This window comes from Cornus florida, unplaced genomic scaffold (assembly GCF_030987335.1).
Source record: "Cornus florida cultivar Cherokee Brave unplaced genomic scaffold, ASM3098733v1 CherokeeBrave_3.0.0_Hap2_Chr05, whole genome shotgun sequence".
NCBI classification, from domain to species: Eukaryota; Viridiplantae; Streptophyta; class Magnoliopsida; order Cornales; family Cornaceae; genus Cornus; species Cornus florida.
The window spans coordinates 110,080,348-110,093,315 of NW_026775575.1; the positions used below are offsets into that span (position 1 = coordinate 110,080,348).

The 12,968-nt window shown below is 37.4% G+C and overlaps 1 protein-coding gene across 1 annotated transcript; it reads right to left on the reverse strand.

Annotated features, from left to right (window-relative positions):
* Positions 1 to 530: 530 nt before the first annotated feature.
* Positions 531 to 4,221, reverse strand: LOC132308524 (receptor-like protein kinase THESEUS 1). The gene has a single exon (XM_059806626.1). It carries the CDS (start codon positions 3,441 to 3,443, stop codon positions 903 to 905), a length of 2,541 nt encoding a protein of 846 aa, XP_059662609.1. The 5' UTR covers positions 3,444 to 4,221; the 3' UTR covers positions 531 to 902.
* Between the last annotated feature and the right edge of the window lie 8,747 nt (positions 4,222 to 12,968).

Genomic DNA, 12,968 nt, shown 5'->3' on the forward strand with positions numbered 1-12,968 from the left:
GATAAATTGCAGCAGTGCTGAAGAGCGGAACTGTAGAAAAGCTAGTAGGGGTTGTCTGATATCTCCAAGATGCGAAGGTTGTACCTCATGTGTCTGCTTTGGTTGCACCATGTGCCGATTCACAGATTGCAACTGCCGCACATGCGTTGATTGCATCCAAAATGCAGCTCCTTAGTTAGATCTCCAACTCATGGATGATTGAAATTTATGTTTAGTTCATTTGTAACTTGGCTTAATAAACATCCAGTATGGGCATTCATAGTTTTATAGTCATTTTCAGCACTATGCATATGGTCTTCTGGCTACTTTCCTGGCATTTCCTTGATTTTTCGCTCAAGTTACCTCAAATTTTCTGTTACTTTGTGTTTCCTTCCTGGGAAGAGTTTTAAGTATTTGAAATATGGGAAGTAAATACTCCTACCATTCAGGTTCTATAGATTTTGCAAGTAGAAGACAACATATAGGAGGTTTTAAACGAAAATGATGTGCAAGACAATACCAATATTGCAAGAGAGTTTCAGCCAAAGAGATGATAAAAGTTATGCCTTTCATTTTCTGAATGACCCTTTACAATACAATTGCAATCCATATCCATATCTGGTAAATTGAACGATAACAACGGTAGCCAAAACCCATATCAACTCGAATTGAAAGAAAAATACAACCTCGTGGTAATTTAAGAACAAGTTTTGATGGACTTCTTAGCCCCTACCAATGAACTATAACATATACCAAAATACTTTTTATCACCAAAAACCAAAAAAAAAAAAAAAATGAGGCAAATAGAGAGGGTTGGGGGAAAGAAGAAGAAATAAACTTCACCTACTCCCTCAAGCCAAGACAATCAAATGTTTAGTGGGAGCATCCAGTGGGCAAGATCGCAAAGTGGGAGTTGATTCTTCTCATCTTCCACGAGGATTTACAAGTTGAGAGAAAACAGCACTTGTTGCGGCATCTTCTGCATCAGCATCTGTGCCGGAGTTCACCCCATCGATCATACTTAAACTGTTGTCAAATGGCTCAAGTGGAGTCAATGGAATACCAGGGATATGGTTTGTGCTGTTATCTTCAGGTTCCGTGAGAGCTGATGAGGTCTCCTCAAGCTGGAGAGCATATTCTAGATTCCACAAAACATCCCCCATTGAAGGCCTATCAACCCCGTGTTCAGCCAGGCACTTCTCTGCTGTCTCCCCAAACTTCTTCAGAGAAGTTGGATTCACCTTTCCCGCCAGATTAGAGTCCATGATCTGATCCAACATGCCCTTCTTTTGCCAACTCATAGCCCATTCTGCAATATTGACTTGCTCTCTAGGAAGAACAGGGTTTAAAGCTGGTCTTGTGCAGAGAACTTCCATTAAGACAACTCCAAACGAATACACGTCTGATTTCTCTGTGAGCTGTTGCCTTCTGAAGTATTCAGGATCGAGATATCCAAAGCTACCTTTAACAGCAGTACTCACATGAGTCTGATCTATTGCTGGACCTGCTTTAGAGAGGCCAAAATCAGCAACTTTGGCCACAAAGTTCTCATCCAAGAGTATGTTTGTAGTCTTCACATCCCGATGAATTATACTTTGAGCTGCTCCTGTGTGGAGATAATGAAGCCCCCTAGCAGCCCCAATGCAAATCTCAAGCCGCTGTTTCCATGAGAGAGGTGGAAGATCTGTTCCATAAAGATGGCTCCTGAGGGGTCCATTCGCCATGTATTCATAAACCAGAATCATTTCTGACCGTTCATCACAGTAGCCAATGAGAGAGACAAGATGTCGGTGGCGGAGCTTGGATAACATTTCAATCTCTGTTCGGAATTCTGCCAGACCTTGTTCAGATCTTGGATTGCCTCTTTTGACAGCTACTTTGGTCCCATCTTCCAGTGTTCCCTTGTATACCCTACCAAAACCACCAACTCCAAGAAGCAAGCTCTCATCAAATTTGTTGGTGGCATCCATTATTTCTTGGAACATGAAGAGCCGGCCAAGATTTGATGAAGCTAAGGAGATGCAACTTGCTGTCCCACTCTTTTGAGAAGTTGTGGACATCTTTGTCATTGTCTGGGAGTTTCCATATAAGGGAAGGGGAAGCCAAGTACTCCCCTGTTGAGGAGTCTTTGACCTGCGGGCTACCAAGAAGCAATAGCACAAACTGATAAACACCAATGCAGCAGAAGCTCCTACAACGGAGCCAATTATGATACCCATCTTGTTCTTTTTCGATGGCTGCGATACAAGGAGAGTCTCTACAGGTGAAATCCCATCCAAGCTTCTAGCTTCATTGTTAATCTTCATGATCTCCAGGCCGTTCAGAAGTGCATTTATGAAGTCAGCCCTTGTATCTGGACCAACACTAATGGTCAAAGTATCTGTATCAGCCGAGGAGTTGGAAACAAAGTCTTTGTAGTAAGGCGCAGCCAAGTAACCAGTTAAGGTTGACAGATCTAGGCTTCCAAAAGCAAGATCAGAATTTATGTATAGATTGAACACGAGAGTGTTCATAGACACACTCATGATATCGCAGAAATGATACCGGACAAAATAAGTGAAATTTGGATCAACAGGGAAGACCCAAGTTATATTGAAGTTCGAGTTGGCTACATTTGAATTTCCCATGGTTTGAGCAGTTGCATAAACCCAATTTGGTCCAATTTGAGGTGTGGCAGCAGCTCGGTATTGTATAGTTGCAGGGCTAACCGAAACACTTACAGCAGAGCTATTCACGTGAAGGTACTTCTCATCATTCTCCCAAGTTCTTCCAAGGGTGTCATTTTCAGCAGTGAGCAATGGACCACCCATATTTAACCGGTAAACAGTTTCAAGGGCAAATTCTGAAAGACCACTAAAAGGGCCGGAGGGGGATAAAGCAAGAGCCTGGTCAGGTATTAACTCATCAGGGACGGAGACAACTTCAATCGCGTTAATAAACGCAACTGAATTGTTCGAAGGAATGAAGGTAACAGTCAAGGAGTCTGAAGTCACATTGATTGCATACTCCTTAAACATATAAGAACCATTGTAGTTCTTGAAAGAGAAGTTGTTCAAGAGCACAAAATTTTCTGTGATTACAGTCATTGAGGCAGATGTCAAGTTGTGGCCAGAGTCTGGAAGAGGGTAAAAGTAGAGGCGGACCCAATGCCGACCTTCTTGCTCGATACCAAATTTGTATGATGCTGTACCCGGAAAAACCCGAGCAGATTGGTACACTGCAAAAGGGGCACTAGAATTGGAGGTGGCAACAATGGAATTTCCTTGACTTTTCAAGGAGATTGAAGATTGTACTAAATCAGGGACAAAAGTATGACCTAGGAAGGTGACATTTTTAGAAGATCCACAAGCAATCAAGTAGTTATCAACAGGAGTGAATGAGGCATGTGATCCATGACCTATAAACCCAAGCAGAACAACAGCTAGAATTAAAGGTACCCACTTCACTAGTTTCATCTTTACCATCTGTTAGCTACCCAATTCCTCAAATACCTAGAGAACATAAACTGCCCAACAACCCACTAACTCAAATTCCAAACAGAGGACACCATAAACTGAACCAATCAAGTAATCAATCCCCAAAAAAGAAACCTATTTAGTCTCCAATACTCCAAGATTTGCAAAACCCAAGTCAGCCAGGTCCCAAATTTACCACAAACAAGCCCTCAAATTTTCAAATGTTGCAAACCCAGTTCCCCAAAAACTCATGCCCCAAGCTATACATTGAGAACCCCCAGATCTATCTAAATACTGTTCAACACAAGAGATGGCTTCTATTTACACAAAAAGAACAGAAATATCGAAAACATCAAAGGAATAAAACCTTCAAATGACAAGAGCTTTTGCTTAAAGATAGAGTGCAGTTTGAAGCTTTATGACATAAAAAACATAGAAAAGATGAAAGAATTTTTAGTTCTCTTACCTCACGCAGAGAGTAAAACAAGCCTGACATATGCTGTAGGGTGAAATGGGATTGAAAGAGAGAGAGAAACCCAGTGGAGAGTAGATTACATCAATGCCACCATGAAATTAAAGAACCCATCAACAAACCGGAGCTTTTTAGTGCAACTCCAACAGCTCTTTCCAGGCTGTTAATTAGGCTGTCATTTACAGGGACGAAAAGGGTGGACCCACAAAGAAAGACTATGAAATCACATACTAAAATCAGTATCTTTGTAAAGACTTTTATATACTGTAATAGCAGAAAATACCATGAAGGTTCTGCAACTGAGGAGCTTTTAGATTTATACATATATATCGATATATGTGAAGCTACTTGTAAGAAATAGTTGCTAACAAGACAACTAGGTCTGGGACCCGCTTTTACGCGGATATGAGATACAGCGGTCAGAGATCACGGCGTTTGTTGAAGAAGGTTGAATGTGAATGAGCGGATTCGTGTGACGCCGTCCATGTTAGGCGTCCAGTTTCACGCCGTTAGCAACGTTTGGATTTGTGTGTGTTTTGAAGGGGAAAATATAATATTCCAAAATCGGATGACGAAAATACCCTTTATCTGCATTAAATTTCAGCAAAATGGAGTGAAGAAATTAAAAAGAAACTCTCACTTCCTAAAATAAATGTTCCTCTTTATGATTAACTTTGTACATAATTCACATTCCTTTTCTAAATTTTCGAAAAAATTAAAGATCTACATAGTTGGGTAGTTTAAGCCAGTTCAACTATTCCCACATTAACTTTTAAAAAGAAACTTTATTTTGAAACATTTTTAAAAGTAAAAGTGATATTTAATTTAAGACATGGGAATTTAAAAAATATATATATTACAATGAGTAGCTAGTTACAAGTATGGTTGCCGAAAATCATGAATGTGGGTTTTCGCTCCCAAAATATGACTAAGAACGTACCTTAAGCAAAATATGAGAATTAATTAATTTGGGATTTAAATTCCTCACTTTTTCATAAATTATTTAGTATTACATTCGGTGGTCAACTTTATTTAGAGGAGGTAAAAGTAAGAACAAAAACGATTCAGTAGCAAATTCAATCAGAATAGTCCGCGAGCATCAATTATAATTCTAGTCTCCTATTATACGTTAAAGAGTTATCACTTTCTAATTCAAGAGTCCATTGTAATATTTAAGACACAACTTTTTCTATATCCGTTAAAATTATAATCAATCTACTCCAAATTTTGATAAGACTCCATTCATTTGAATGATACTTTCATTAAGAAAGTATGTCTCAGAAAAAAAATTTGGTACGAATGTAATTTATAAAGAGACAAGTTGTAATTTGGTAATATAGATAAAAATGAGATATATGAAATCATGAATGAGTTTGAGGTAGACCTTGACTTCTCATTTCATTTTCCTTTCAATGTGGCAGCAAATGAGATTGTGAAATTATATTGAATATTGATGGATTATATGATTGGTAGAGCAAATGAGAAGCACATTGGTATGGTGGCACATGATTAGATGATTTAGGCCTTGAAAAGTTCCAATTGCAAATGAGAAGCATATCGGTATGGTGGTACCTTGTTGTCAGTACTATAAAATGTGCACTTGACTCCAGCTTGCAGGTAAATGTGAAATTGACTCCACCTTGCCGGTCAATTTAATTTATAAAATAAAGAAAGACAAAGACGAAAAAAAAAAAACCCACAAAAATATGACATCATTTTTTTCTGTCCTAACAAATTATTACTCCCTTTATACTAATTTAGATGTCGCTTTTGGAGAATAGGAATTTTTAAGGAAACATGTGGGACATGCTTTGGCTTCAAAATATGGTGGGTAGCAATAGAATCATGCACTGGGAGCTTCGTTACATGAATATGGCTTTTGAGGAGAGACACCGCCATTCACGTTGTGTCCGTGAATACAGCCGATCGGCGCGTCATTATTTTCTTTAATTACAAACTAAATATGTCAAATTACAGCTTTGTATTAAGAAGGCTATGTACTTTGAAATTAAATAAAGTTGACCAAAATTAACTTTTTAATTGTTCAAGTTTTCCAAAGTAGAATACAAGTTTCTAAATGAGCAAGTGAGTGTATCCAAAACAAAAAAAGAAAAAAGAAAAAAAATATCCTTCTTTATTGTAAAAAATATTATACATTTTTTTTGGTATTTTATAATAACCTTGGTTTTTTAACTTCACGTCTTTCTCTCTGTGAAGTAAGAAAAATTGCTCATCCATCATTTTTTCTTTTTCATCGATCTGAAAAAAGTATTGAAAATATATATATATATTTATACCTACTGTATTTTAACAATGAACGTCACCTCGTTAGTAAAAGTTGAAATTATGAAGAGGTTTTCGTACTCATCCAAAACACGATAGAGATTAGAGAGAGATGCCGTCCAAGTTATATAAGTATCAAGAAGATTGTTAAAGATTAATTTTGTTATTTAATTATTTAGGCAAAATTTTGGAACGCTCGATATTATCCTCATACTTAAATTTACATTTATTGCTTTATTGCATAAATAAATTTAAAATTCAAATTTATCTAGAAAAAATATATATATTACAATCTATTCTCTGGCAAAAAGATCGAGAGTGAAACTCAATACTCAAAAAAATGTACTAGCTTGGTTTGAGAATTATTTTTATTACAAAAGTATATTACACACAAAAAATAAGAGTATGTTTAATCTTTTCATAAAATGGATGGAAAAAAACACTAGAGATTTAACGGTGAGATAATGTTTAAGATGGTGGTGGACATGGCCAAGTAATTTGGTTTGATACTAAACCATTTGTATGATTGAAGGGCAAATGGTAGCGCGTGACACAGAGAAAAAGACATGAAAATGCAAATGTATGACTGTAATGCAACTTTCCCACGTGGGTGACGTCAACTAATATCATCAATTCAATTGTTTGTTTTTGTAAAACGAAGATCTCCTCTACATGCTGAGTTGACCTGACCTAAAATTTAAAAAAGTTATTGCTTATATCAGCAAGGGAGGGTATTTTAGAATTTTTAAAAAATAATTTGATCGAAATGGCTAATTAGGGAGTAATTTGCACTAAAAAAAAATCAATAGGGTTTTATTTGCACAAAAAAAAATTAGTAAGGATTTTTTGCACCTTTTATATCTAATGAGGGTGTTTCTTGCACTTTAACCCTTTTAGTTTTTATTTATATTTTAAATTGTGAAATTTATTTTCTTATCAACTTCTTTTTTATTTAAATCTTAATGTATTGCATATTAATACTTTGGAGAAGTAATTCCCATACTTGTATTTTTTTAATAAGATTATTATTATGCTTAGGAATAATCTTAATCCAAACCCAATATTAACTCGATTTTAGCTAATTCTTTCTAACTTGGGCTCAATCTTGAGACTGAAAATGTGTACGTGGATTTCTCTATACATACACTAATTTATGTGTGTGCAATAGTGCAATGTCTTGTATCTGCAAAAGTTTAACGGTTGTGAAAAAAATCAACCAATTTGACTCCCTTAGAGCAACTCCAATGCTCTTTCATTTTGGGCTTTCATATTCATAATTTGAGAGATGGGTCAAAAAGGGGCTCTCCAATAGCTTTTCAAGATTTGAAAATCTCAAATTTTCTCTCAAATGTAGGAGCTGCCAATTTTTTTGGCAGGTCTCTTTTAATGCACTGCGACGTGGTTTCTTCCTATCTCCCTCAATCCTCTGTTGCTTTTTCTGTCCCTCAATATTGTGATCTCTGTCGTCTCTCTCTCCCTCTCATCTGCAACTATCATCTCTCTCTCTCTCATCTGCAACGATATTTGCTATCTGCAACCAATATTCAGTATTCACATAACAAATATATACATATAGAGAGAGATAGATATATAGAAAGAGAGAGTTTAAGCATCCAATTTACACAGAGAGAGACAAGAGGACAACCCACGATCTGCTTATGCGATATCTGCTGTCAACCACAAGTTTAAGCTATTTCTAAACTTCGGCTGTGGATTCAACTATCTGGCCTTGGGGCCGCAGAGAGACCTAGCGGCAATGTCGTAGGTGAACACGGCCTTTGATGTCAAAAAGGAAGAGAGCAGAGGCCGCCCCTACCATGGATTAGTTGATTTAGAAAAAAAATTACAGAGAATTACAGAGCTTGATTAATTGATCGATTTAGAAAAAAAAAAATTTTAATCAAAATCCATACATACAAGTTAGCAGTTTTGGGGGGGGGGGGGGGGGGGGGGAGGCGATTGGGGAGGCTGAAATGATTTACTCTATATATATATATTAATAATAATATAATCAAATATATATAATATACATATAATATATAATATATATAGAAATATATGGGTTTTGATTTTCTTTTATATTATTTTGTTTTATCTCTCTTTTTTCTTTTCTTTTTTTGTTTTTGACCAGATATTTTAGATTTCTGCTTTATGTTTAATTTTAATTTCCTTCTAATGTCTACCACTTGACTTGGAATGTGCCTAATATTAATATTACTGATACAAATATGAATGCCTAATATTATATATATATATATATATATTTTTTCCTGTTTTTGACCAGGTATTTACAAAATTATATATTTTTTTTGACCAAATATTTTAGTCTCTAAACAGGATGGAAACGTGGTGGAAAGTTTTAAAAAGGGGGAGAATGTGAGTCTCCCGCAGGGATGGAGATACTATGCTAAATTGAAACAAAAATAAGGATTTGGGCAGCGCCCTATACTTACCCCTTTACCATCTTTATGTTCGGTACTATTTTTGTCTTCTTTGAAAGAAATTGATAATTTTTCAATAAAACTTTGACAAAAAAATTTTAAAAAACAAGTTTAACATTTTTATGCGAAAATTCTAAGATCTTTCAAAATGTATAATCTAACAAAAATTTATACGTTTCAATCTCTTCAATACATATTAGTTTTGGGCTTTGGCTAATGTCATGCTGCTATTTGCAAAATATATATATATATATATGTATGTATATATATGTATATATATATATGTATATCTCTCTCTCTTTCTCTCTTGTATGTGAATACATAATTAGTTTTGGCTAGTGTCACAGTAATAGGCCAGAAGGTTATGTGATAGAGGCCGGGTCAACGTGTAACGACCTGCTCCACCACATGGTATGATATTGTCCGCTTTGGGCCTGAGCCCGTACGGTTTTGCTCTTGGGCTTCACCCCAAAAGGCCTCATACCAATTGGAGGTGACAAACTTACATATAAGCACTTCACCTTTCCTCCACCCAGGCGATGTGGGACTGTGCACCGCACCCGTAGCTCGCCAGTGTGGTAGCCTGACAGTGTCTCTCGCACCCGCCCACGGCACACCCGCCCACAGGGTCATCACAATCCACCCCCCCTTGGAGGCCCGACGTCCCCGTTGGCACACTTCCGGCTGGGTTAGGCTCTGATACCATTTGTAACGACCCGCTCCACCACATGGTATGATATTGTCCGCTTTGGGTCTCAGCCCGCACGGTTTTGCTCTTGGGTTTTACCCCAAAAGGCCTCATACCAATTGGAGATGATGCACTTACATATAAGCACTTCACCTTTCCTCTACCCAGGCGATGTGGGACTTGTGCATCCGTAGCTCGCCAGTGTAGTAGCCTGACAGTATCTCTTGCACCCGCCCACGGCACACCCGCCCACAAGGTCATCACAATCCACCCCCCTTGGAGGCCCGACGTCCCCGTCGGCACACTTCCCGCTGGGTTAGGCTCTGATACCATTTGTAACGACCTGCTCCACCACATGGTATGATATTGTCCGCTTTGGGCCTGAACCCGCACGGTTTTGCTCTTGGGCTTCACCCCAAAAGGCCTCATACCAATTAGAGGTGACACACTTACATATAAGCACTTCACCTTTCCTCTACCCAGGCGATGTGGGACTGTGCACCGCACCCATAGCTCGCCAGTGTGGTAACCTGACAGTGTCTCTCGCACCCGCCCACGGCACACCCGCCCACAGGGTCATCACAATCATTGTGGCGACCTTGTGGGCGGGTGTGTGTGAGCATGTGCAGGGGGCACCAGTAGGCTACCACACTGGGCGAGCTACAGGTGCACAATCCCACATCGTCTGGGTATGGATGGGGCAAGTGCTATATGTATATTCAACACCCTTCTATGACACAACGCGTTTTAAAGCTGTGATGGCCGTGAACCCATCAGAATTCTGTAGTTAAGCGTGCTTAACTTGGAGTAGTACTAGGATGGGTGACCCCCTGGGAAGTCTCTGGTTTGGGTGAGCCAAAAGCGGACAATATTGTGTCTGGCCAGGGTGAGGGTCGTTACAAATGGTATCAGAGCCTGACGCAGCCAGAAGTGTGGCCAACGAGGACGTTGGGTCCCAAAGGGGGGGTGATTGTGAGGACCTTGTGGGCGGGTGTGTGTGAGCGTGTGCAGGGGGCACCAGTAGGCTACCACACTGGGCGAACTACAGGTGCACAATCCCACATCGTCTGGGTATGGATGGGGCAAGTGCTATATGTAGATTCAACACCCTTCTATGACACAACGCGTTTTAAAGCCGTGATGGCCGTGAACTCATCAGAATTCTGTAGTTAAGCGTGCTTAACTTGGAGTAGTACTAGGATGGGTGACCCCCTGGGAAGTCTCTGGTTTGGGTGAGCCAAAAGCGGACAATATTGTGTCTGGCCAGAGTGAGCCAAAAGCGGACAATATTGTGTCTGGCCAGAGTGAGGGTCGTTACACAACTTGACGTGGTGTCTGCACGACAAGAGTAAAGTAGAATTTTAGAGTTTTTTACTTTTGTGAAGTTTGTAAATATATGAGATATTTTGGAGGAGTGTTATAATGTATTTTATTTTTTCCCTTCTAATAAAAAGTATATTATCATTTAAATTAGGAGTGCGATTTTAATGCATTCTGATCATAAGATGAGAAATATACATAAATATTATTGTCTGAACATTTTCTCTATAGCACTGTTTCTAATACTATTTCTAATAGATGTTCTTGTCTAGTTTCATTAATCCTACTCTTTCTAAGGATGTTATTACTTCGGCATACATTATGGGTGCACAACGGGTGAGTTTGGCCTCATCCAATAACCTGAGTTTTTTAACGCCCAATCTGAGTACAATCATAAAATGGTTTGAGTTCGGGCTCAAGAATTTCGGTCCACACACAAAACGGTTTGGATTTGAGTTAGAATGTCTCCTCCAACTCGAGTACAACCCAAAGCCCGAAAGCATATTAATTATTGATTTATTTTTATTTTTTTTACCCAGTTAACCCTATTATACTTTATTATATCATATTTTAAAATTTCATATTAAATCTTACCGTTATTATTCATTTGGGCTCCGTTTGATTGGATAGAAATAAGCCTGAAATGAAATGAAATGAAAAATGAAAGAAAAATGAAGTGAATGAAAACAAAAGTTATTTTCTATCAAGTATTTGATTAGTGTAAAAATTTATTCAGAAAAATTGTATGAAAATATTAATTTGTTAGTTTGGATATAATGAAAATGAAAAGAAAGTGATTATGCATATCAAAATTATCCTTATGATTTCAAATACTAAAAAAAAAAAAAAATTGTATTTGAAGATGCCTATTTTTATCAAAGTTTTAATAAAATGATGAATTATGTTTAAATTAAAATAATACTTCAAGACTTCTTAGGTGGAAGTAGAACTAACTATTCATTTAAAAATAAATAAGGAAGCTAAAAAATAAAATAAATAAATAAGATTGGGCTTCCAACCAAAGAATACAAAAAGAGCAAAATATATATTATTTTCTATATATATAATAGAGGTGTGTGTGTGTGTGTGTGTGTGTGTGTGTATATCAGATTTAGAAAAAAAAAAGTAGTTAATTAGTTGTTTTATATGATTCAATTGTTGGATAAAATAGGAACGTTAAATAAAAAGAAGTTAACGAGAAAATATTATTTTCTCATTAATCTAATGCGGGAAATTATATTTTCTATTATGATTCTTTTTTCATTTATTCAAACTCTAAAAATTTTAAAATTTTTCTATTTTCTAGTTGATTCCATCAAACCAAATTTTTCTTCTTCTTTTTTTTAGTTGATTCTATCTAACCAAACAAACTCATGAAAAAACACAATATAATGGGTTTTTAGAACCTCATTGCAGATAATTTGTTGTCGTGGTTGCCATCGTATGGTGCTTCTCGTCACCTTGGCCGCAGCGGTTTTAATCATCTACTGTTTGAGGTGGGTTGAATCCTCCACCACGCTACAATCATTTTAGATTTTGTTTTGCTCCAAAAGCTTTTGAAAATATCGCTACAATCATCTTAGATTTTGTTTTGCTCCAAAAAGCTTTTGACAAGATCGGATCGCAACCATATTGTAATCATCCATGATTATTGATGATAACATTCAAGAAAATGAATTTGAGCTTTTGCAGCTTTGGCTACTCTATATTCATTCAATTCATTCTGTTTCTAATCAATTTTACCCCGCATATGTTATAAAAACATTCCAAAATTACATCTCATTCCATTGCCAAGTTATACCAGTCACATTTTACTTGTTGCTCAACCCATTATTTTTCGTTTTCTAATCTTTAATATCTTCGAGTAAGATATCTGTGTGTGTATTTTTATGTATGTTTCTATATAGATATATAATCATACAATTGTGGCTTTTGAAGTTTGTGTTCTCATTCCAATTGAGAATGGAAAATAAATAAATAAAAGTCGGGCCAACCCAATATAACCCAAACACAATCGGGTTCAGTCCGGCAGGCAGAACCTAAAGTCAGGTTCGGCCAGAATAGACCGAACTAGGGTCAAGGTTGGGTTGGATTCGGGTCCTAGTTGGGCCGCCCAAGTTACACCCCTACATGTTGTTTTGGTTATATTTTGTTTTGACGTGCCTTATGGTTAGGAATGGCAAAATACTTAATTTCATCGTGTGTCCGCCTCACCCTTGTTTAGAACGGTTATGGGTGCGATTATTGGTTTTGAGACAGGGTTGGGGTTAGGATTGAAAAGCCCTATGATTACGGGGTGGGGATGGGAAAAGGTCACTCTGCCCCGTCTC